Raw genomic sequence first — 23748 nt, forward strand, 5'->3', positions numbered from 1 at the left:
CCCACCCGAGGTCTTGTACACAGATGTTTAAAGATATGCAAGATTATTTCTCTTAAGCTGGTACTGGAAGATTTATCAGATGATCGTTTCAGTTTGTGTACTGGATTACACTCAGACCCAAAGTAAGCTTTTCTAATTATCAGAAAAATTCAGTTGATGCCCATTCGGCTACAATTAATCCCAACTGTAGAATCGAAGCGCAGATTGTGAAACAATAGAAGAATGGCGTAGATGATGAGCAGGCTTTTCTTTGCAAACCTAATCTGCCGAAGCTTGAATGGGTAATGTCTCCCTTAGACTTTTCCATATCAGGCACACGGTCAGACATGTCATGAGTGATCGTAGCAATAAAGAGCTGCCACTGGCTGTTTCCACCTGTGGGAAGAAGCTGGGGGAGAGTGAAGAAAGCAAGGAAAATGCAAAGAGAACATGGAAGTGCCACACTGAATTGCTGCCACCAGGGATGTGTTCAAAACGGCAATGGGCTCATTCAGTCTACAGCTAATCTTGTCAGGAGCAGCTTGAGAGCACGCCCACAATTCAGTTCCCTTATCAAAAAATAAAACCAATGTTTGTGTCAGTTGCCAGGAGGACACAATAAGACTCGACATTGTTCACAAGCAGAAGCTTTTGACATACTGTTTACCAGTAACTTGTTCTCAATCTGCTGATGAAGCTCATCCCACAGAATTGGCAGAAAGACTGTCGTGGGTTGACTCGAGCTCTGCAGTAGTACTCCACGTTCACCAGCGTGCTTGGATAACTTGCAGGAGTTTCGGTGATGACAAAAAAGTGTTGCTAGTACCTTTGAGTGCCACAGACAGCTGAGACAGAGCAGACTTGGGAAGGGGAGAACTGGGAACCTGGCAAATTGGTGAACAAGGTTGGGTGGCGGACACGGACTGGGTGTTGTCGATGTGTGGTAAATGTTTGCAGGGATGATGAATGGGTCACCTACATTTGCTGGTGTCGGCTACAGAAAGGCAGAGTTGCAGACAGCAATGACTAAGTGAACATGTTCTCTCAGTGTGTTCTCTGAACGTTGGATGAATCTGAACGTTTTTTTTTTTCGTGCTGTGTCGTACAGTGTCCACTTGTATTTGCATGTTCACATTTACATGTTCTTGTCTGCACATCTGGCACTTGAGACGAATGCAATAAATTTCATGTTGATGCCAGTGACATAACATCTTGTAAGATGACAGTCACGTCTTTGTCTTTGCTGGTGTGGGACATATCTTCAGTCAGAGACCCTCATTGTTTACTGCCAAAGTCTTACTCAGTGATCTTTCTGGTTTATGAGACATGTTGGGGTCCACCTCGCTGGCTTTCTCCCTTTGTCTCTCTTGTCTTACATCTTCATGTTGATGTTGAATGTTACATTGTGTGGAGAATCACTGGCACAAACCGGTGCCCATCGCCACAGGATATGCTAACTAGCATCTGGCACATGTTATAGCACAATCCCCAAGCTTCTTGTCTGAGTTTAAAGGGATAGTTCTGATTTTTTTGACTGTTTTCTGTGAAAATGTCAAAAAACACTTTATATCTCACCAAGAGTATATTATCCTTCTTGTTTAAATATTTTATTACCATTAGCTCACTTAATCGTATGCTTGTTTTTCTGCTGTTGAAACCAGATGTTTACCTACAAAACACATAACCTACTTTCTCACTGTTTGATATTAAATCGCACTAAACTTCAGCTGCTTTAGGCCAGTTAGGATTTCTAAAAATAATTTCTATTTGGTAAATGCCAGAATATCAAAAGTTTTTTTTTAGTTTTTTTTTTAAGATTTTTAGATGCTTTCTTTAAAGTCAGAAGTTTATATAAATCACACTTTGTGTTCATTTTGGCCCATTCCTCTTTACTGAATAGCTTTAACTAAGTGAGGTGTTTTAAGGTAGCATTGCTCGCACAAAACTTTCAGGGGCTTTGCTATGGGCACTCGAAAACACTGACTTAAGTAGCTTGTTTGGTGGTATGCTGAAGCTTAAATTTCTTCAATATTCCCTATTGCTACCTAATGTTATTACCTTTTGATGTTATCTGGTTTGTAAAATGCACAAAACGCTCTTTTTGTTGTTTTGAGTTGGTGTTTCATGTAGGAAGATCATTGGTGACACATCATCCGTTGCTGTCATTTCCTGTTTAGGTTTCCTGCGTAAACAATTACCCATGGTGAAATTGCATCAGCACCTATAACAATGTTTACATAAACTGCCATGTTATTTTGACTGTATTTGTTTTTCGAAAGTAAAAGTCAATTTGTCTCAACATGGCCCCTTCTCACATCAACAGTAGTAAGATGTAATGGAATCATGTTTATTTTACAAGATACACGCGCATCTTCTAAAATAAGACACATTCAACATTGATTTACAATGTCAAGTGTAACACTGTAAATCGATGTTATATTTAGCACCTGCAACAATAAACTAAACAAATTAAAAGTGGCACTTGCTCACGGAAAGGGAAGCTTAAGATTATGTTTGTAAGAACTACTGCAAACAATGTCTATGGGCGTCGCCATGTTGAAAATCTGACTTCCTAACTAAAACACTGTTACTGCTGGGTTTGTCTGACGTCAGACCGAGCAGCAAATTCCAACTTCTGAGGTAACGCAGCGTAAACAAAGAAGTCAAAAGAGTTACCTGCTGCAGGTAAGGCACCAACTGCTTACAGCCGTTCAACAAAACCTCAGTTAAAAAAATTCTAAGCCATCCATTTCATGTTCTTAAGGATTTTTGAGATCAACTAAACAGCCTCTTGAAATAAAACCCAATTTACATTTATATTGGATATTATTTTCTGTTTTGATTTGATGTTGAAAACAGTGGCCTTGGGAACTAAATCTAACAGGGTGTACATACATTCAGAACTTACCTGCAGAAATCGTATCCACACGGAAACGCTCGCGTGCATGTGAAAACATCATGACACGGATATAGTTGGGGATAATGCAAACAAATCAAAAGTTAATATACAGGATAGATTCTGCACGTAGTATGTTGCTCTGGTTTACTGTTGAGAGCAATAATTCAGCTCCACAGGTATCTGCTAAGACTTAAAATGTCTCACTTAGCTTTTACACGTTTAGGCTAAAGGGTCGTGTTTCCGAGTTCATGTCCACACACATGACCATATGCTGCAGCAACTAAACAGATCATGTTTCTACTTGGTTTGACTTCCCAGGGGTCACTGAGACATGAATACATACCTTGGCAAATTTAAGAATGTATGATCTCTGTTTATACCAGCTAACTCTACTGCTCTAAATATTAGCTTTTTCCACTTCAACTTGTCCTCGTTTTTTTCTAGAGTGCAATTTTCTTCTTTCTTGATCATTCTGTTTGCTTCATTTGCCTAATCGCTTGTATTTCCTTCGACTTTGACGCCTCAACACCTGGTTAAACAATGATTTGATACATGCACAATACAGAGACCCAGTTTCTATCTGCTGACTAAAGTTTCCCAGCCCCAGTTGCCATCAGCTGTGAAAGACACACCAGAGCTTTCGGCAGGTCCACAACAACTTAGAACATGCTATAAATAATCACAATCGTAACCAAACTTCCACTGAAAAATAATAATATAAAAAAAGAATTCAATGCTTATTCAATTACTTTTTTTTTTTTTTCCACGTTGTGCTGTTTCAGCAAGTTAGCTGCGGGGTTTAGAATGCTGATTGTACAATACAGAGAAGGAAAAAGTAAGGCTTAGCAGGGTGGGTTAAGCCTGTTATTTATGATCTTTCATTATGGCCAGCAGAGGTCTGGCATGTGGTGTCACAGTGAAACACCACTCAGCCCACATGCAACATAACAAGAGAGACATGCCATGCATGTGCCATAGGAACACCACCCATGTGCACCACAATGTCACAGATGCACATCGAGCAGGGCTGAGGGGTCCGAAGAACTCCTACAGGTTGGAAATAATGCCATGGGAAGCCAAATAGTTAGCTTTGTGTCAGTGTAGGTGTGAGATTGATATGAATCCAGCTGTCGGGATTCAATTGACGATTGTTAAGGAAAACAGAGAGGAGGACACATACTATTGGCACATGTCAGCACAATGTGTCTTCTGTTTTCTGGACAGATGTAAAACAGAAATGACAGAGATGATTGATGGATAGGAATGTAGCCCTTATCCAACAGTTTTATCAAAATTTGAATATTTAACCAGGAGTTTATTGTAGTTTACAATGGTGTTTTCTGTCTATTAGAATTTTTTTTATTCTCATCTACTGCCCTGATAGATTTAGAAAAATTACCTGAAGATTGCTGCCATTAAACTATTGCCCCCCAAAAATCTATACAGGACCTATAAGTTTTAAGTTACAACCATTGCAACATACTTCCTGGTAGCTTCAGTAGAAATCCTTAACTAATATTAGTGTCAACTAATATTAGTAACTAAATAAGTAACTAAATAAGTCTTTAAATAATTATTTTTTGGGGAAAAAATTAATGGAATGGACAGGTTATTAGTCTATTGAAGGGCAACACAGAGACAAAAACAAACACCTGAGAAAAAAATGAATTTTCTTATTTTTTTAGATTAGAAAATAGAAATTTTGTAATTCTGAATGTCATGTTTACATTACCTGTATGTGGAAAAACCATTATAATTAACAGAAATAATGGCTTTCAATTCAAACACATCTGTGTGTGATTAGTTTCACTACTAAATTGCTTCTCAGTGTACTGAATGGGTTTGTACACATCTTTTTATACGGCTTTTAAACTATTTAAAGTTTTAACAGATTTTTTTTTTGTCTGAAAACAAGCTATAAGTTGTCTTATTGATGAATATTTCTTTTGTTTACAGTCTGCAGCTTAATCCCTCTCTCTTCAAAATGTAATCGCTTGAAATGGTCGTAAAGCATATAGTTCAAGTTGATACAAACTAATTAATCAAACTACGTGTTCGTGCACAGATATTTTGTAAGCTCTTTACCTGAATAAATGCGATTACACGCATTGCTGAATAACACCTCAGATGTAATCACTGTATATACTGCGCACATAAGTATCATAAGGTTACTGTGGGATACCAAAAATGACTGCACATTCAAAAATAATCCCTACTCTGGAAATTTGTAAATGTTGCAAACATTTACACGCGGAGGTGCGCTCATCTTTATTGAAATAAAGTCTTTTAATTTTGCCCCCTCTCCTGGTCAAGATAACACACTACAATGGAATATAGTGACATGTTTTTATGGCAATTTCTTTAACCCGTTATCCAGTTTTGACAAGTCTGGAATAATATTTCTGATATTCAGACAGCATAAAAAAATCTAATGAAATAATGTCAGATTACAAAAAATTCTGCAGTTTTAATGCAACACTTCCCAGTTTTACTTTGAAACAACCATTTTTTATAGACACGGGCAGGTGCGCTCCTGATTTATTTTTTATTTTTTAACACATCTTCCTCCTAGTTTTTAACAATATATCTGTTACTTTCACCGTGTGATCTAAAACAAATTGTATAAATATTTTTTCAAAAATTTCAACTGTACCATGTAAAATGAGCATAAATATTTTTGGAACTCGTAAAATTCAATGGCAATTACGTCGGATACGAAAAGTTAAAAAAGATCGCAGACATTGTAAAACCATCTTTTACACAAGTATTCAAATTTCCTTCACGATCTAGGTTTTTGGTATTCAAAAACATTATGTGTAAGTATTACTAATTTTAATTCTATAATAATAAAATGATTATATTCACACACCACAATAATAGTTTAGTTCAGTTTAGGTGTATTTTATCTGCAAGAACAGTCTTTTTGTCCTTTTAAAAAATTAAACTTTAAGAAGCCTCTCACTGATTGGTTATATTTTGACATCCTAATTCCCTGTCCAATCAGAACGCCGGAATTTTGTTGATAGAGTAAAGTGGAAAAACAGCTGTCTACAAGGTGCACAACAGGACTGTTTCAAACCTTTCTGGAACTTTGGAAGCAACATGTATGTTTAAAGACCTTCTTTTTCTTCCAAATTTTATCCACCAAGCTGTACTTGAGGCTGTCGCGGTAAACATTTGGTTTTAATTCTTGGCGAAAGCTAACAAGCTAGCAATAGCATTGTAGCTATCGGTAGATGCGTACACAGCGGTCGATAACAACTCCCTTTTTTAAAATGGTGTATGAGGCTTTGCTCGAAGACGTTAGTTTAGTAATTTCTTAGTGTCTTAATTCTGCTCGGTAAATAGTTAAAAGCTTGCGTTCGTAAATCTTGTTGACCTTAAATTAAGAGGAGCTAGCTGGCTCTGTAGCCAGAGTAAATGTGACGACGTGTTGTGTGAGCTGTTAGCAATGGAGCAAGGACGGGGCAGCGTCACGGAACCAGGGGAGGCGCACCTCTTCGCCTGTCTGCCTTTAACTTATTAAAATAAAACAACTGTTATTTATCGGTATGTACGTGGTAGTAGTAAAAAAATAGACCTGTTGTAGCCTACAGTAATTAAAATAGAAACCGAATATTTTAAAATAGCTTCTACTTATTCATTACTGTAGGCCCTTGAATTATATAGATTCTGCTAATATATTTAATAGTGTCTCACTTGTACAAGAATTCACCGGATCATTGTGCTGTAAATATAACGGAAATGTACATATATTTAAAAAGTCTTTGTTTACGTGTCATCTCGTGTCTTTATGTACTTAAACGCTGCATTGTGTGCATAATTATGCGAAATATACATTTTAAAACGTATGTTTTTGGAAAAGCGTGTTTCGAATCAGTGACAAGTTAGATTTAGGCTTTGTGTGTATTTAAATTGACATTTGTTTTCCAAACAAGATTCATGGGAGAACAAATAAGACATGACAGGCCTGCCATTTTGTCATAGAACATAAGGTTTATGTCAAAATCCACCGCCCTATTGTCAACTGTATATTTTGCTAGTATTTTATAACTATTGATGTAAAATACATTTAAATAATGTTTAAGGGTATCTAGGTAGTATTCTCACGAGAATTTAATGTTCTGTTATCCTTTAATGTGCTTTATTTTTTCTGTTCCTATCTGTTAAGAGGAACTACTACTTGTATCATTCACTTTCACCTCATTGCTAATTATTACATTGTGCTTCTTTTTGTTTTGTGGGAGCATACAGTAATGATCATTTACATGTTGTTTTTTTTCCCCAACAGAAAAACCTCAGCAAAAAAAAAATCTGCATAAAGCTCCACAAACACCCATTCTAACCTTGCGGTAAAAATGGTAAGCCAGTCTAAATATTTAAATTAACCTTACCAACTTTCAAAGAAACATTTGTAAATAAGAAGTGTAGTTCTATAAAAGGTATTCCTCTGTTGTTGCTGTTCCATTACACTTAAATGTTAAAGATCATTAAACTAATTTTAATACAAAATGTAAATACAGTTAATACAAAACTGAAGAACATGTTGATGACAGTTGTTGCTACTTCCAGTTATGTTTTGTATTTTTATTTATTTTTATTTTTTTACGTAGTCTAGGCTTGGTTTAGTTAGGCTTTTTTCCTTTACAAAATGAATTTGAATATTTAATTTGTTTTTGTGATGTGATATTTACAAAGGAAAACTGTAAGGAGGACATACTTTTTTCACAGCATTTCTAATCTAATACCGTATCAGTTTAGACACATTTTCTTTTGGATTAACGTTTTGATATTTTTCCAGAAATATATGATGCATTTGTGACGTAAACTTAACATATAAGTTTAGTTTTTTTTTTTTTTTCCTGGCATGTAAAACAATTTTTCTATGTGGTACAGCAACGATGTTAACAGTTGAAGTATATTATTAGGTCTCCCATATCTTATTTTTATTTATCTCAATCAGCTTTTTATTTCCTCTATACATTCCTTTTCCCGTTGGAATTAATACATATGATGCTTGTTGCTTAAATCTTGTTTCTATCTTATGGCAAGGCTTTGCCATTGTTAACCATGTTGCACTTATGATTGGTTGTGTTACTGCATTCAGGTTTTTAGGATTGACCTCGTAAAAAGGTCAATGATGTTTAGATTCACAAACGACATTAGCCAGCTAATATTTCCTATTGCTAATGCTTCTTGTTGTCTCGTTTCTTTTCTATTTTGCTAAAGTTGATGTAATTCAATCCTTCAATGATCTGTATCACACTTCTGAATTCTAGTATTTTCTTTATCATCTTAATAGGTATGACTGCTGCTGCTATCCTGTGTGGAAAAACATCGATCAAACAACTATATACATATGCTAAGTGAGGATGGAAGACTCTTCCCACTTGAACATCTCTGAACGTGGAGACAGGGTGGATACACAAGAACAACTAGATATCAGCTGGGAGCATTTATATTCTCACAAGCTCCCCATCGAAGATACAGACAAAAAAGCTTTTGTGTGCCACCAATGTAACAGATGTTTTACCTGCAAACAAGGCTTGGAACGACACATGCACGTTCATCATCCTTGCAAATCTCCAGAGAAGATATCCACAAGTATGAACAGACAGCATGAGGAGGGCAGGATCCCTGATGGCCAACTGCATCCTACAGTGAAAGAAAATGCCAAGCTGACACAAGAGGAAGTACCTCAAGTACTACTAAGTGAATCTTTTCAACAACAGACACAGGCCACGAAAACTATTTCCACTGCTGTTTTGGAAAATAATGGAGAACAAGCAGAGCAATATATGCTAGATGTGTCTAGTAATATTTCCGAGAATCTTAGTTTTTACATTGATGGAAAGATACTATCAACAAGTACAATAAATAACTGTGAAATGGAAATCCGCTCTGGGTCCTCAACTTTAGTTGGAATGGACACCCTAATTTTGGGCCCTGCGCAGATTAGCCAAGTTTTAAACACAGATACAGAAGCACCTGGTCAACAACAGTCCAAAAGAAGAACCGCCACACCACCTCTCCTACCACAGATTAAAACTGAACTGCAGTCTGAGGTGGTCATGTCTTCACCCTCATCATCACTTTTGTCATCATTGATTGAGAATCTGTTCCCTCAGAATACAGAATCAGAGATTGTTCAAGAGGAACGCACTGTGTTCCTGTCTCCAAAACTTAAGCAACTTCTTGAGAAACAGGAGGGTTTTAAACCTGCAATTGCCCTCATCACTGATGGACAGAAGTCTTCATCACCTCTTTCACTCACTGTCCTACCTTCTGGGACTGGAAAGTTTAGGAGAAGAACTGGCTCTCCCACTGGGACCTCACAGCAAATTCTTGCGGCAAATGAAGAAACGGGAGAGCCAGATCCATTGGATTTGGGTGATGGAAGTAAAAGACAGATTGATGCTCAGCGTAATTCGCCTGTCCAACAAACAGGAAATGAGAATAATGATGCACCTCATTCTGTAGTTGTGCCTGAAGGGAGTCCCATTTTGTCAGAGTGTTGGGCCCCAGCTACTGGTGGTAATCCATGTAACCAGCAACCCCTGGATCTTTCTAATACAGTCAAAAGAAATGAAGATGAAGCATCAGCTGAAGCTGCGTTAGATTTGAGTTTACAAAGAAAGAGCCCTGGTGAATCTGATCCTGTGTGTAAGGGTTCAAATTCAAATGTGGCGGAAAAGGTCATAATGAGTAGTGAGGAGCAAATGATAAGCCACGTGAATCCAGAAACGCCTGTAGTTACAGACGTGACTCTTGTAACGGGTTCGGATGTTGTGAACCCACTGGAGCATGTTGCTGAGGGACTTGTTTATGGACTTGCCTTACCCCCAAATTCTCTGACTCAATCACCTGCGTCACTTGCTCCTCTTGCCTTGGAACCATCTCCACAGTGCGCCATAGCATTTGCTTCTCCAATCACTCACACTGTACTCCCTGCTGCTCCCTCGTTGATCACAGTTTTGACTCCACCTCCGTCTCTTTCCAACCCCTCAAACCAACCAATCCAGGTACTTGCACCAAACATATCTCCAGAACCCTTGGTGATTTGCACAGAAAATCCATTAAATTCGTCACAGTGTGATTTAACTACTGCATTTGCCTCCGCCAACTCTGCAAACATTGTCACTCTCTCCCAGCCACTTGACCCAACCCTGAATCTACCTAGCCACGTCTTTCTCACTGATCAGATTGCACTCAACACACCGATGGTTGAATCTGCTCCTGTGTCAGAAGTGTCGTTCCCACCCACTGTAACCTTAAATGATTCCCTACTCAAATTAGCCAGCAACACTGTTTTAATAGAGTGTACCATAGCTCTCGAAGCTCCAGGAAGTATTGTGCCAGCTGCAATAACTTTACAAGAGAATACAGCTGAGCCTCTAGCACCCACTCAGATGGTCATTAATCAACAACAACAACAGATCACATCTTTACCTGACCCTCAACCTGTGGACACTCCTGCCATCCCAGAATCTGTAACCCTAGCATCTAACACCCCAATGACGTCTGATTCTCCTCCTGTGGCAGACTCAAAACCTGGTATAGGACTTGTTAGTGCGGAGCTTCCTACAAAAAACGTCGAGGAAGTATTTGATGGGTCTGTTTCTATGTCTGAAACCGCACCTAAAACACCTCCTGCCTCTCCTCCTGACAAAACTGAGGAAGAACCCTCAACTGAGACAGCAGTTGATGCAGAGGAGCAGACTTTCACCAAGAATTTCATCTGCAACGTGTGTGAAAGACTCTTCCACTCAATGAAAGAACTTGGCCATCATGTGGCTGACCATGCAGATGAATGGCCCTACAAATGTGAGTTCTGTGTGCTGCTGTTTGGCAAGCCATCCGCGCTTCTCGACCATCGATCGAGTCTTCACGGTGTCGGAAAGACCTACGTTTGTAGTGCATGTACAAAAGAATTTGTCTACCTTTGCAATCTGAAGCAGCATCAAAATGAACTGCATCCTGGCCAGCAGTGCTCACACACGGAAGAAGAAAAGGGTAAACTGAGACCTCAGAACTACAACAACACAAGTAAAATCAATACAGATCCTTCAGTCACAAAGTCGCCAGAGGAATCAAAAAAATCTGTCAAAAAGGAAGAATGCAACGTCGACATGACTGCTGATGAGCTCTTTACAACAATTAAGATCATGACTTCAGATGGAGGTAAGATCAAAGGGCCTGATGTTCGTCTTGGCATAAACCAGCATTATCCCAGCTTTAAGCCGCCTCCCTTTCCTTACCACAACAGATCCCCTGCAGGGTCACTTGCTTCAGCTACTAACTTCACCACCCACAACATCCCACAAACCTTTAGTACAGCTATTCGGTGCACCAAGTGTGGGAAAAGCTTTGACAACATGCCAGAGCTGCACAAGCACATCTTGGCATGTGCAAATGCAAGTGATAAGAAGCGATACACGCCTAGAAAAAATCCTGTCCCCTTGCGCCACTTTGCAAAAACCCAGAATGGAGTTTTGTCTACGACAAACTCTGCTAACGGACTAAATACTTCAGTCAGAGTCAGTCAGGGAAACCGGTCCAAACCAAATCAAGAGCCACCAGTCAAGATCAAAATACTCAATAAAAGGAAGAAGAAGTTTGTCCAGAGGATTATGCCACATAGAAACAAGTCAATTTCTTCAGCAAACAAACTGTCACCTGCACAGGTAGAAATCTTTGTCTGCCCTCACTGCAACAGAGAGTTCACAATGCGCCGCAGCAGAACCAAACACATGGCCGTCTGCCCCAAAAAGGCCAAGGAGATGAAAAAAAGGAAAGAGGGAGGAATCTCTCTCACGAAAGAGAACAACGAACACTCGCATCGAGGAGTTTCCCATTTAAAAGAGAAACTGCAATCCCCGCCTCGGCATAACACAAGACTCCAGACATCTGGTTCTACAAAGAGACCTGCCATTCTCCCAGTGCAAACCGTCTTCTCAAGCAAACGAAGTAAAATCATCATTAAGGAGAGCATACAGCCCAAACAAGAGGCGCCCACGCTGGCAGAAGTTCCCATTCGCACTTTCAACCCGTCTCTGCGGCAGTACAGCAGAGTGCAGCACAGCATCAAGGGAATTCCCATTAAAATCACTATTGTGAAACCTCCGCAGAGTGTCCCACTGACAGATACATCTGCTGCTGCTCCTCAGACTGAAGAAGTTGCATCTGGGGCCATTAAAGGCTGCCCTGAGCAGAAAACCTCAGCTTGAGAACATGAGTAATCCTCCAGGATGTGCAGGTAAATACATTTGTACCAATAGTATAATTGATATAGAAAAGTGGAGGGTTGATTTTTGTGTCTGGTGATCCATCTCTGTTGATGTGTGTTTGGGGTCAGTTTTCTCAAAATTCTGAGATAATGTTGCCACGCACAATATCTTTTAGCTAATTCCACGTGGTTACATTTGTGATAGTAGGACAAACAAGGCCTTTTTCTGGTATGACTCTCAAATAAGCAAAGAGGATCCAGTAGTTGTAATCTTGGTGACAAGATGTTCCTCTTTGCTGGTGTTTTCTGGCTGTGGGATTTCTTTTTTTTTTTTTTTTTTTGTCTTTTACCATTCTGTTTCTTTTGGTTGCATTTTTTACTCTCTTTCTCTGGGGTAAAGCTATGTATGAAGGGCAATGTACATAAAACCTGATGATTTGTTATGTTTTCCATTCATAACTTTAATTCTGTATTTTGTTGTCGTTTCAGGACTCGACTGTATGAAACGTTGTCCGTTACCCTACAGGGAGAAGTACTGGTAATCACACTGGAAACCCAGTAGACTGCATCATAGTGTACAATAAATGACTGATTACAGAAAGGATAAAACAGGCCTGTAATGCGAACTTGAGCGAATGTGTGAATGCCAATTTAGTAGCTTGAGATTTTGAAGAAAAAAAGAATTCTTCGTTGCATAAGCTTGCTGTGTCAATAGCTTGGAGTTGCACTTGAAGTTAATCTGGCTGCTTCATGCTACAAATTGGAAAAGGAAGTAGGATGAACTGAGCTCCTCGCATTTCCTTCTTGATGGGCGGTTTAGAGAGCATGGCAGGTGGCAATCATTTCTGGCATGCATTTGCACTTTTTCTTCTTTGTACTCTGTTGCCTTTTGGTTTCAATTCTTATTGCATGCTGTGTGTGAGCTTCTGCTCTCGCTGCACACATTTATGATGAATTATGTTGATACAACTTCAATACTGAATCTGATCATGAAGCTTTTCTCTGAGGGGTAAGGTCAGCAATCTGAGTAAAGAGAAGGCATGTCTGCTGTTCAAAAATTCAACATTTGGAGATTTTTTTTCTTAAGTTACAACAAAACCTCCCTAAGTTTTAAACAGTAGCACAATATAATGTAACCTTGGCCTGAACCTCATATCTTAAGTCCTATGTTTTGTAATCATTAAATTTTAGAAAGACAGTCAGAGTAGTGGGTTTTCCATAATAGCTGTGAATGTAATATTTACTGAAATTAATGCTAAAGGCATTTTTTGACGCCCCGCTGCTACTAAATGAGTTTGAGTAGAATGCTCTTGTGTGCCATGAAATTTATTTAAAATGGTAAAATACAGCATGACATCTTTCAGTATTTCTCAAAGAATTTATTTAGCTGCTTTATATAAACCATTGTCTTATTGAAATTTACTTTCACATCTGAGCTACGTGTAATTCTTGTTCAGAGGGAATAGCATATGAACACCTTTTAAGTTAAGTGCGATGAAGTGTATTTTCTCATGTATTTACAGATTGATGTAAACAAATTCTCTACAACTGAGAAATCTTGCCAGTTGATGCATTTGGACCGCAACCCCAAATAGAAGTACTGTGTTTCTATTATGTGAAGTTAGTTGCATCTTTGACTGAACCAATCCCAATATTTGGCATCTGTGCATTTTCATCTGACTTACTCTCTTCTTTATGCTTTGTTTTGCACATCTTCCCAGAAATACTTATCAAACATTTGTTTTGTGGTGTTTTGTTATCCCTACAGTGATTGAAAATGTAATGTTTGTTTATCATCTGGAACACACAAGCACTTCACTTTTGTTCGTACTTTCAAAAATTGTTTTTGGCTGGGAGATGATATTCTTGTGTGATATAAAAAAAATGTTGCACAGTGTCCTAAATCAAATAGTATTTGTTTTTATGTAAGATTTTGTTTCTTATATCAACTAAAAGTTTGGAAAAATAACTGCTATACAGGGTAATTATTTTGTGTGAGATTTAAATATTAATTTTGTAATCTGAAACTTGATAAGTCTCTATATCTGTTAATTTTTTTTTTTTTTTTTTTTTTTTTTGGCCTGGTGTTTTTTTGGTTCTGACTGAAATGTGTTGGATGTACAAAATAGATTGGGAGACAGATGCTGAACTGTGAAAACTGCTTGTAGCATTTTAAAAATGTAAATTGAGTCATGTATATTTATTAATAACTTAAAATCATGTTCTTGAATAATTCCTGTTTGATTTGCACTAAAGTTGCTGTTTTTTTTTTTTTTCAAGCACGTGTTAAAAATAAATTGAGCGTCAACTGAATATGAGTTGATGTGATTCTCTGTTTAGAAAATGTTCCTTGATGTGGATTAGCATCTAATTCAGCTGGGTTCAAAGTACTGTGACTTATAACTAAAAGTCAAGATGTACAAGCTACTGATTCTGATTCTGATTCTTTTGTTGAAATGAGTGTGTCCAAAATTATAGCAGATATATTTAGTCATAGACATCATTGATGTTGAAGAAAAAAAAATACATTATTTAAAGATGAAGACTCAAAAGGATATAGTCCATCTGTCTATGATTTGAGAGTAAAGTGGGCCCTAACAATATTTAGAAGAATAATTAACATTTATTGGAGTGGTGAACCTAATTGAAGAAGTAAAAAATATTTCAAAAGCTCCAATATAAAAAGCAAAAGAGAATGATGTGGAAGAGAACAGAAAACTACCCTTCAAGGAGATTAAAAAAAAAATCCTGTAGTTATTTCCCTATTTTAACACAGCTGAATCAAATGATGGCTCGTTAGCAGGCCTGAGCAAAACATTGGCATGCTGAGTAGGTAGTTACGCTACTTCCCAATTGCCAACTTCCCATTAGGAAAAATCAACTGGAACTCTCTCCGAGCTCAGATTTCCCACTGGGAGCTACTCTCGGTTAAGACTTACTGTCGACTTTGTGTTTCAATATAGCCGCTCCTAGCATCAACAGTGGATTTAGTGGAAACATGTCAAGACACACATTGCATGTAGCGCCTACAACTCTACACTGAACAAACTACTATAACCACTTATAGTTTGCTTGTGGAAAATAAAGCTTAAAATTATCTTTGTAACAGGTACGGGCGTCGCCATGTTGAAATTCCGTCTTAATTGGAACACTGTCACCTCGGGTCATCCGACTTCCGAGGTAACTGGAACGCAGCATTACTACCAGAGAGAGAACTAAAACATGCAGAAAACCGACCCTTGAAGACTTTGGACGCCCAGGTATTAGGAGTTCCTCTGCTTCAACACGTCTGATTTCAATTGATGGTTGATTAACAGGGTTTTCCTGAACTGGTGTGAGGTGTGTCAAAATCGGGGAAACGTCTACATGCAGGACAGTGTGCCTTGAGGACCAGGGTTGGTGAACAACACGGACAGAAGACACTTTCATGAAGCCAAATTATTGGTAAGTGATGGCCAACAAAGTTCAACATTTAGAGAAAAAAAAATGCCCCCAAAACGTTTGAGTTGAGTGTTTGAAACAAACCTGCTAAAAAATGAACAGCTATTCCCTTTTCCTTCTTCCCATGTAGTCATTACAGATAGTATGAATGTTTAATATTTTGCTTAAGATTAGAATTTCCTGCGTCCACATTGCTTTTTCATATTCTGAAAACTAAATGTTTTGAACCATACTCACTTTTTAAAACAACTATTATATAAAATTAGCGGTATATTTCAACAAGGTACAGGATGGCCAGGTGGGGGCAGTGTTTCCTCACGCTCTCTTTCCAGTGATGAATAAAAAGCCGATATGGTCAGGTGCTACTGCTTCTTCACTTAATGCGGGTGTTTGACAGAAGACAAAACAATGAGAGGGAGGCAATTTCAGCTGAACACAGGAGCAAAGACGGTCAAACTCACTGTCACTCGCTCTCCTGCAAAGCAATTAAGAATCCTGCAACAGAGCGGCTTTTTAAAACATGTTATCTCTTGTTTCCAAAGAGTTCAACATAAAATGACCATTTTAAAGAGGGGAAAAAAACATAGGATAATGTAAATTTGTGTGAGAACAGGATGAATTCTGTAAAATGTCAAATGCGTTCCCCGGAGTCTGTTTGAAATTTGTGTGCACATATTTTGTTCTGATGACTGAATTGCAGCCCCTGACCTTTGACTGTCCACTAAGATTTATTTACCAAGATGGTTGCTTAATTTTTTTTTTTTGCTGGTGTACTCTGGGGCAGAGGTTGAGGTTCTGTTTAAATAAAGAGACAAGTTGCATGTGGCAAAAGAGCAAAACAAAATCCCAAAGAGCAGCAAGAAATGGAAAGTAGCACTTTTTTTTTTCCTTACAAAAGACTTGGGCTCGTGCCGAGAAATCTAAATTGCTGTACAACAAACTTATCAATCATGCACCTTTTCTCATGATCAAAAATGAATATCTTGTATGAGAAAAATATTTGGGAAAACTCACAAACAAAAAAACTCTTTAAAACTGGGTGTCTCATTTTGAGTGAGAGGAGTCCCAGGTTTCTCAAATACAGTTTGCAAGAAACATAGATTTGTTTTTTACTGCTATGCGCTTAATGTAGCATAATGTATACTACTTTTTTAGATGCAGTATAAGATGCTGCTTTTCTAAAACACAGGGCTGCTATTGCCCACTTGCTAGCCTTTCTAGCCTCTGCATATGTTTACAAATCCACCCACCACACACTCTTGTCTTTGTTCAAACCCACACGAGTAAATTTTGCAATGTGACTGGCATAGTAGAGTTTTAGTTGCACAGAGAACCTGTGAGAAAAGCGGCGAGAGAACCCAAAGTTTGGATCAGTGTGTACAGATAAAGGTATGTTTTTCACTTACTTTGACATGACTTTGCCTCAAAGAGCATTTTTTTTCACAACAGTTTAAATTCTCAGTTTGCAAGGTTTCATGTTTACATTTTGTGCTGGATTTATTAATGACTTAATTTGGACTTTCCTCTGTCCAGCTTTAAACAGACATACCATGTCGCCACCTTCCTAAAATAATGGCCCAAGTCTTAGACAGCTCTCTATTCAGATGAAAAAAATAAATATTCTTCCTTATATCTTTGCAGTGAGGCTGTTATCACTTACCCTGAACATCAATAACCATGCAAAACATTGCAGAAGCAGCATCATGCTCCAAGGATCCTTGTTTATTAGCTGAACACATTGTAGTCCCAGTAAAAGAATAACAGACTTACTGTGTTGTCTTTACTTGTCTTTACTGTGTTCTTTCTGGCAGTCTAATAGATAATTCAATTGAAACAAATTGAAAGCTTAGATTAGAACGATGAAGTGTTTTGCAAGGTCTTGTACCACATTTCATCATTCCGTACATTCGTCTGTGGTTTTTAAAGACGTCTTTGAGTCTAATTTTAAAAAGACTCTTGAGATATAAAAACTTTTTTCAAGCGTGTTCTGACCTTTTAAAAATCCAAGCCTTGCATAACGGTTCAAATGCAATTTGTTTGCAATGACATGTAGTTGCCAGAACTTCTTGCAGGACAAAACAAAACCTAATGTAAATTTGGACTGGATCTAAATAGAGAGCAGCATGTAAAATAACTCTGAAGAGTAAAGGCTCTAAAACTCCCACACTATGCCTTCATTTGATAGGATGCAAACATGCGTAAGCTAGCTTCAAAATGCCATTAGCTGACATGATGGAACAAAGCAGAACATCCAGCATAAGCATTAAATTCACAATGACATGTAAGGAACCAAAGTGCTTGTAGTGTGGTGCACATTTAGCTAATTTACAGTGTAGCACTGACAAGAGTTTTTAAGCCCGTCTGACTTTATTGCCTATTTCAGAATAAATGCACCTTAGTTTTCATTGGGTTTAGAGATTATGTACAACTAATAATCAACATCATAAGAGGTTCTGCATGCATTCAATGCCTAAAAGTATTTTTTTGTAAATTAATGCTGATGTTGAAATTGTTGTAATTGAGTCATAAATGGCACCTTCATGATAGTATATGGCTAATTCCTTCGAAAGCAGACTGCTGTTCCTGTTTGTCCATCAGAGGCGAGGTTTGTGTGTTCTCTATTTGCACACACAGTTAAATCATTAGCAGAGAAGGTAATTTCTGCTTAATTGTAATTGTTCAGCAACATGCAGCACGGTGAGAGAATGTGGCTTTAATTGGAAACCAGGCAGCAATGCAAATCGACTATCACTACAGATAAACTTCTGGGGTTTAAATAAAATATCTTCTTTTTTTCATGATTCTTCATTACTCGGAGAAGGGAGCTCCAAGTGTCAGAGGTGCTGACATATTGCTTTAATTGCCACATCCCCTTGCGTCATGGCGGTAGCTGCGATAAAATGCAGATGCACCGAACTCGGCAGCAGCAAACGTAGCTGCTTTAATTTACTGTGATCTGTCGAAAGGCTTCTGGATTCGTTCTCCCCTCTGGTGGAGCTCATACCGCTACTCTTTAAACGCTGTTAGTGCTTTCACAATATGTGATCACAAGGGGGTTTGGACTTTATTTCTTTTTTTTTTTTTCTTAGTTTTTTTTTTTTTTCTCTGCTATATCCAAATAACTTGAGAGGCCTGCTTTGTTATTGAAGTGAGGAAAAGTAGAGTCTGGTAAATGCTGAGTTTTAAAGGATTTGTTGTGATTGTGCTCTAAAAGGCATTATGCTCACCAGGTGGGATTTCAGTGGTGCAATTCAGAATGTTTGGGTAAAAGGGAGTTTGCTGTCTGATTTCTGACACATGAATTTGAGCTGTGCCAGTGCACCTGCAGTGACAATCCAGAGCCAGGAGGTAGAGGATCTCCCAGAGCTCACAAGCTGAGCTGGAACTTCAAACCGCGATGCTGCATTTGCATGCTCAAAAAAAAAAAAAACGGCGTAGGATTTTTTTGCCTGCGGCGACATTGAACTCTCCCAGGAAATTATGAAAGGAAGTGAGGACACGAGATCAGTGATGATCTGCAACAAAACGGAAGCATCTATCCCCCAAGTCTGATGATAAACCTTTGATCTCCAACTTGTTAATTTCATCATGCTTAAACTATTTTAGGGTTGAATGACAAACGGAAACGCAGTGAGATATAACCCTGGTGTGAAAATGTTGTGTGCATGTGATCTCGTCGTAGAAGAGCGCAGAAGTAAAGTCAACAAAATACAGTAATTATTAGCAATTATACAACCGTAGTCAAAGGAGTTTGAAAGACGTGGCATTTTGAAACTTGATCTTTTGTAGATTATTTCTGAATTGCAGAATGCACACGCGCAGTTTTCTTGATCTGGGGCTTTCTGTGTGAAGTTTGCATATTTATCCATGCATGTATGGGTGCATTGTTTTGGTCACCTTGTTTAAAAAAAAAAAAAAAAGACTGTTTGGTTAATGCTGCCCTGTCCTGGGTGTACCTAGCCTGGCCATCGCCTTCTTGTGCAGTTCCGCTCTAAAAAGTTCTTGCTTCCAGAACATTCTGGTCTTTCTCTCCTTGACTCGGATTGCATCCAGTAGAGTTTTTTAGCAGGCCGACTGGCAAACAGAAGAAGTTGTGCACAATAATGTTGATTTTCTGCTCTATTTTAGAATTGTAGTCCGCCTGTAGTTTTAGCAACGGAGGAAGTGGACAAAACCATTCAATCAGCGCTTCTTTCTTCGCAGTGGAGGATGGTTGTTTACAACCCAGGCAATTTCTGGTAGGCCTCTTGGCGTCGAACTGGCGCATTCACATGGAAATGTTACCCAATGGGCAAAATTTAAAACCTCACCACAGTCCATGCCTCCAGTCAGTCGAGAACCCAGAGCCTCAGTACGAAGCAAAGTGTAGCAGAAGGAGCTGGTTTTCACCAGCCAGGTTGTTCCCTGCCTCTCACCCAACGAGTGCTTGAGTTGTGCACCAGTCAGTTGGATGGATTATTTTTCTCTGTGGAAAACCAAAGCATGTTGCTTAAATATTAGTGACTGACGAACACTATCATAGCAGTTCTTCCATCAGAAACAATACTCTGTCAGAGTTTGTGCAACAGAGCGATGAAAGAAAAACCTACATTTTTCTTTTCTACACAAACATGAGCAGAATGGCCTCTGGTAGCTTGCATTCTCTCTTTGAAAAGTTGCCTTTGTTTTATTGCCTTTCCACAGTACCTGTAGCTACTTGGCATGAATTTTAACTGAAGCACATACGACGAACCCTCCTAGCAGTTTTCACTGTGTGAAAGCGGTGAAACCAAGCTGGTAAACCACGGGGAAAAAACACTTTGTTGGAACTATTGCTTTTTGTCTTCTGCAGTGCCGTTAATGTGGGAGCAGAATAGTCGCGGTAACAGGAACATTAATAAAAGATGCAGATCCATTTTTAATGATCCACTGGCCCCTTTACTTTGAAACTGATTTTTGTGTCCATGGTTCAGTTCGTTTGTGCAAAATCCTTGTTTATTTTTCTTGTTGAGGTACTTGCAAAAGAATATTTTTTTGCCTGCTTTAGCAAGATGCTATATTAAACCTTAATGCAGATGAGGGTGTGTGAATGAAACACTGAGATTCGTTGTCTTCTCTGTCTATTTTTGGAAGATAATCCTCAAGTAGGATTGCATTGGAAGAAATTGGGAGAGAAAATGGAATGGAGGAGCTTCACTGTTCTGAAGCAAATGTAGTTCGCAGAGATTTCGCTCTCGGAAAACGATTCTGGATGTGTTCCTCAATTCAAACTGAGAGAACGCTACAGTTGTCTTAGGCTTTGTAAGCCATTAAAACAGGTTTACAAAGTGCATAAACCTGTTTCAGTGGTCTTAATCATCTCTGTTGTCATCTGCATTTCAACTTAAAGGAATGGATTTAAAAGATGACGTAAAAACGATCTACTTAACAGATTTCTTCCATTTATTCTTTATCACAATTAAAGGTTTTGGACCACCCAACAAATTTGAATTTCATACAAAGATGAATAGACTAGTTATCTTTGTATAGCGTGTATCTGAAGGAAACTCAAAATCTCTAATGGGAAGTCTTTAACGAGAATATCAAACCATCAGGACTTTGGTAGAAAGGCTTCACATATCAACAAAATAGCTCAAAACAACTAAAACTAGTTTGTAGGATATTTATGCGAAAAAACCCTCCGATGTGGTCGAACCAAAACAATTCTGCGAAGACGAGAGTGCCAAAATTCCTCCACAGTGTCATTAAAAAAACCAAAAAAAAAAAAACCAAGGGTGGCACGATTACTCAGTTAGGTTTAGGAGGAAATTACTTTTTCACAGAGCGCCAAGGTTAGTCGGGCCAGCTTTTCTTCCCCCCACTAGAAAATGAAATCATCATTTGGAAACTACTTTTTGCTCCATTACAGATGGAGTGTACAGACGATAACAGTAAGGGGGGCAACCACTTTTTTAGCAGTCCGGTAGTTTTAGGAAAAGAGGAAACTGGCACCAGAGGGGTCTAGCACCGGTACACACGTACACTTGCATACATCTACACACACAGTGATCACTGCTCTCAGTTTCATCAGAGGGATACGAGTCTGTCTTCTCACTGCAGCAGGCTTCTCCTTCTCATTGCTCTATCCCCCTCTCTTGCTTTGTTCACGCTGTGCTCTCCATCTGAAGCAGCGCCACACTGGAGCTTTAATGAGCAGGCTGAGAGAGCGAGCGCAACGCACAGATCTCCCGTCAGCCAAAGAAGAGCGCACAACTCTCAACGGCATAGGAGGCGACCAGACGAGCTGCTGATCTGCAGTCAGCTTAGAGGCAACTGAAGAAGCCAAATATCCTCCCTGTGCGAGGAAGCGTAGGAAGAGGTCGTGAAGAGACTTCGGAGGCAAATCAGCTGAGAAAGAGAGAGGAGGGGCTGGGGGTGGGGGGAGAAAGAGAGAAGACTACTCCGGTGTGGAAAGCTGACCTTCGGTGCACTCCAAAGAAGAAGAGGAAGAAGGATCGGCCATGGAGGAGACGCTCACCTGCAGTCGAAGCCCTTTCTCTCAGGTGTTTGGGCGCCAGGGTCAGCTGATGCAAGCCAGTAAGTGTTGATACACACTGAACATTTTCAAACATCTTGTGCATTTTTGTTTGTTTTGAGATTTGCTGCATTCATGGTCTAAGTAGGCTTCTAGGTGATCTGGGTGTCACTTCTAATTAATTATTGTTCAAGGTAGATTATACCAAGTGGAAATGTTACGCAACGGAGGTATTTAGGGAGGTAACGGTTAAATCTGTCCCACTTTCTGCAAAAAGAAGCATCTTTTCTTATAACTCTCTCCCTTTTTTTTTTTTTTTAAAAAAAAGCTTTTGATGGATTCATCGCTCAGTTCTCCCAACGTTGTTTAATCTTGTCATCATCATAAAGAACGCAGTTCCACTTTAGCCGTACGTGATTTCCTCGCACGCTCGGGTTTTATATTTTCTGCTTCAGTTTCAGAGTAACGCAGAGTGACACGTTGATGTGTTGGCGCTGATAGGCTGTGAGAGAGATGTCAGGTGTGAACATGTGTGCGCTGGCGGATGGTGTGCTCACTTTCATTCTGACTGTGATCCTTTGATCTCAGCCTGGCTGCACAAGCCACAGGTCTGACATAAAAGCAAGAGGGGAAAGAAAAAAAAATCACACAGGACATTAAGTAGCGGAGTGCAATAATACACCCGTATGGCGTAATCCCACTAAATGTATCATCGGTGTTCTTAATGTTCATACTTTGTTGAGCTGGGTAGGTTGTCTAATTTTATTGGAAGGGAGGTTTGAAGTGTTTTTGTAGTTGACAGATGTTAAGATTAAGCTGCTGCAGCAGGACTTAAAAATATTACTGTGCAAAAGTATTCATAGGTTTTGATCTCTTTCTCTTTCTTACAACCACAAGCCACCTTGAGGTTTAATATGATGGAACTCAAAGTGGCACATGTCTGTCTATGTGGAGGGAAAGATTTACAATTAAACATTTGAGAAGTGTTGCTTTTCTTTGTATTCAGTCCCCCTTAATTAATTCCTTGTAGAACTCCCTCTTGGTGCAATTACAGCTGGAAGTCTTTTGGGATATTGCTCTACCATCTTTTCTCTGTCAGATTACATGGCCGTGAACAGCAGTTTTTTCAGTTCTCGCCACAGATTCCTGATTGGATTTAAGCTTACAGTTTGACTGGTCCTGGTTGCTGTTGAGATGTGGTTTCCAGCATAAATCTTCAACTTGCTTTGACAAGGTTTCTTTCAGTGTTTCCATGATTTTAGCCTCTTCCACCTTCCCATGGACCACTGTTTGATACCAGTTTCACATCTCTGCTGAAGAAATGCAACCATCTCAACATCATGGTGGTAAGGATTAGGGAGGATAGCGAGTACGGGGTGATGTGGGCTGTTTCCGAAAACTAATGGTGTTACTTTGAACTTGTCTGCTAATGAGTATATTCTTCCATCTCTTGTATGCTTTTAGGAATTGACTCAATCATTCTTTATATTTTAAGTTTGGAAAAGGTTTCCTGGGGCCACTTTACTACAGTAAAATGCACCCCTGGCTGATCTAACGCCGAGTATCGTTCTTGGAGGTTCGCTGCAGATTTAAGTGATTACAAGCTTGTGTCTACTCAGCGAGTTCATCCGCTGTGGTGCAGAAATATTTTCCCTTTTCTTAGTCCTACTGAAACACGTTTACAGTTTATTTATCAGACGGTGTCGAAAT

General features: G+C 39.0%; 2 protein-coding genes across 2 annotated transcripts in view; both read left to right on the top strand.

The window, feature by feature from the left end:
• The first annotated feature begins 5894 nt into the window (after positions 1 to 5894).
• Positions 5895 to 14417, top strand: prdm2a (PR domain containing 2, with ZNF domain a). The gene is made up of 4 exons (XM_015004952.2): positions 5895 to 5982; positions 7170 to 7239; positions 8181 to 12134; positions 12594 to 14417. The coding sequence occupies exon 3, from the start codon at positions 8251 to 8253 to the stop codon at positions 12103 to 12105; it is 3855 nt and encodes a 1284-aa protein (XP_014860438.2). The 5' UTR covers positions 5895 to 5982; positions 7170 to 7239; positions 8181 to 8250; the 3' UTR covers positions 12106 to 12134; positions 12594 to 14417.
• Positions 14418 to 20838: 6421 nt separating this feature from the next.
• The window catches only part of kazna (kazrin, periplakin interacting protein a), a 168873-nt gene continuing 165963 nt past the window's right edge, over positions 20839 to 23748 (top strand). The window contains exon 1 of the mRNA XM_088007410.1: positions 20839 to 22100. Within this exon, the coding sequence (XP_087863536.1) occupies positions 22025 to 22100 (76 nt within the window). The 5' untranslated portion in view covers positions 20839 to 22024. The remainder of the gene's footprint in view (positions 22101 to 23748) is intronic.

This window comes from Poecilia mexicana, unplaced genomic scaffold, assembly GCF_051168715.1.
Source record: "Poecilia mexicana isolate PSO_F unplaced genomic scaffold, ASM5116871v1 scaffold_7, whole genome shotgun sequence".
Lineage (NCBI taxonomy): Eukaryota > Metazoa > Chordata > Actinopteri > Cyprinodontiformes > Poeciliidae > Poecilia > Poecilia mexicana.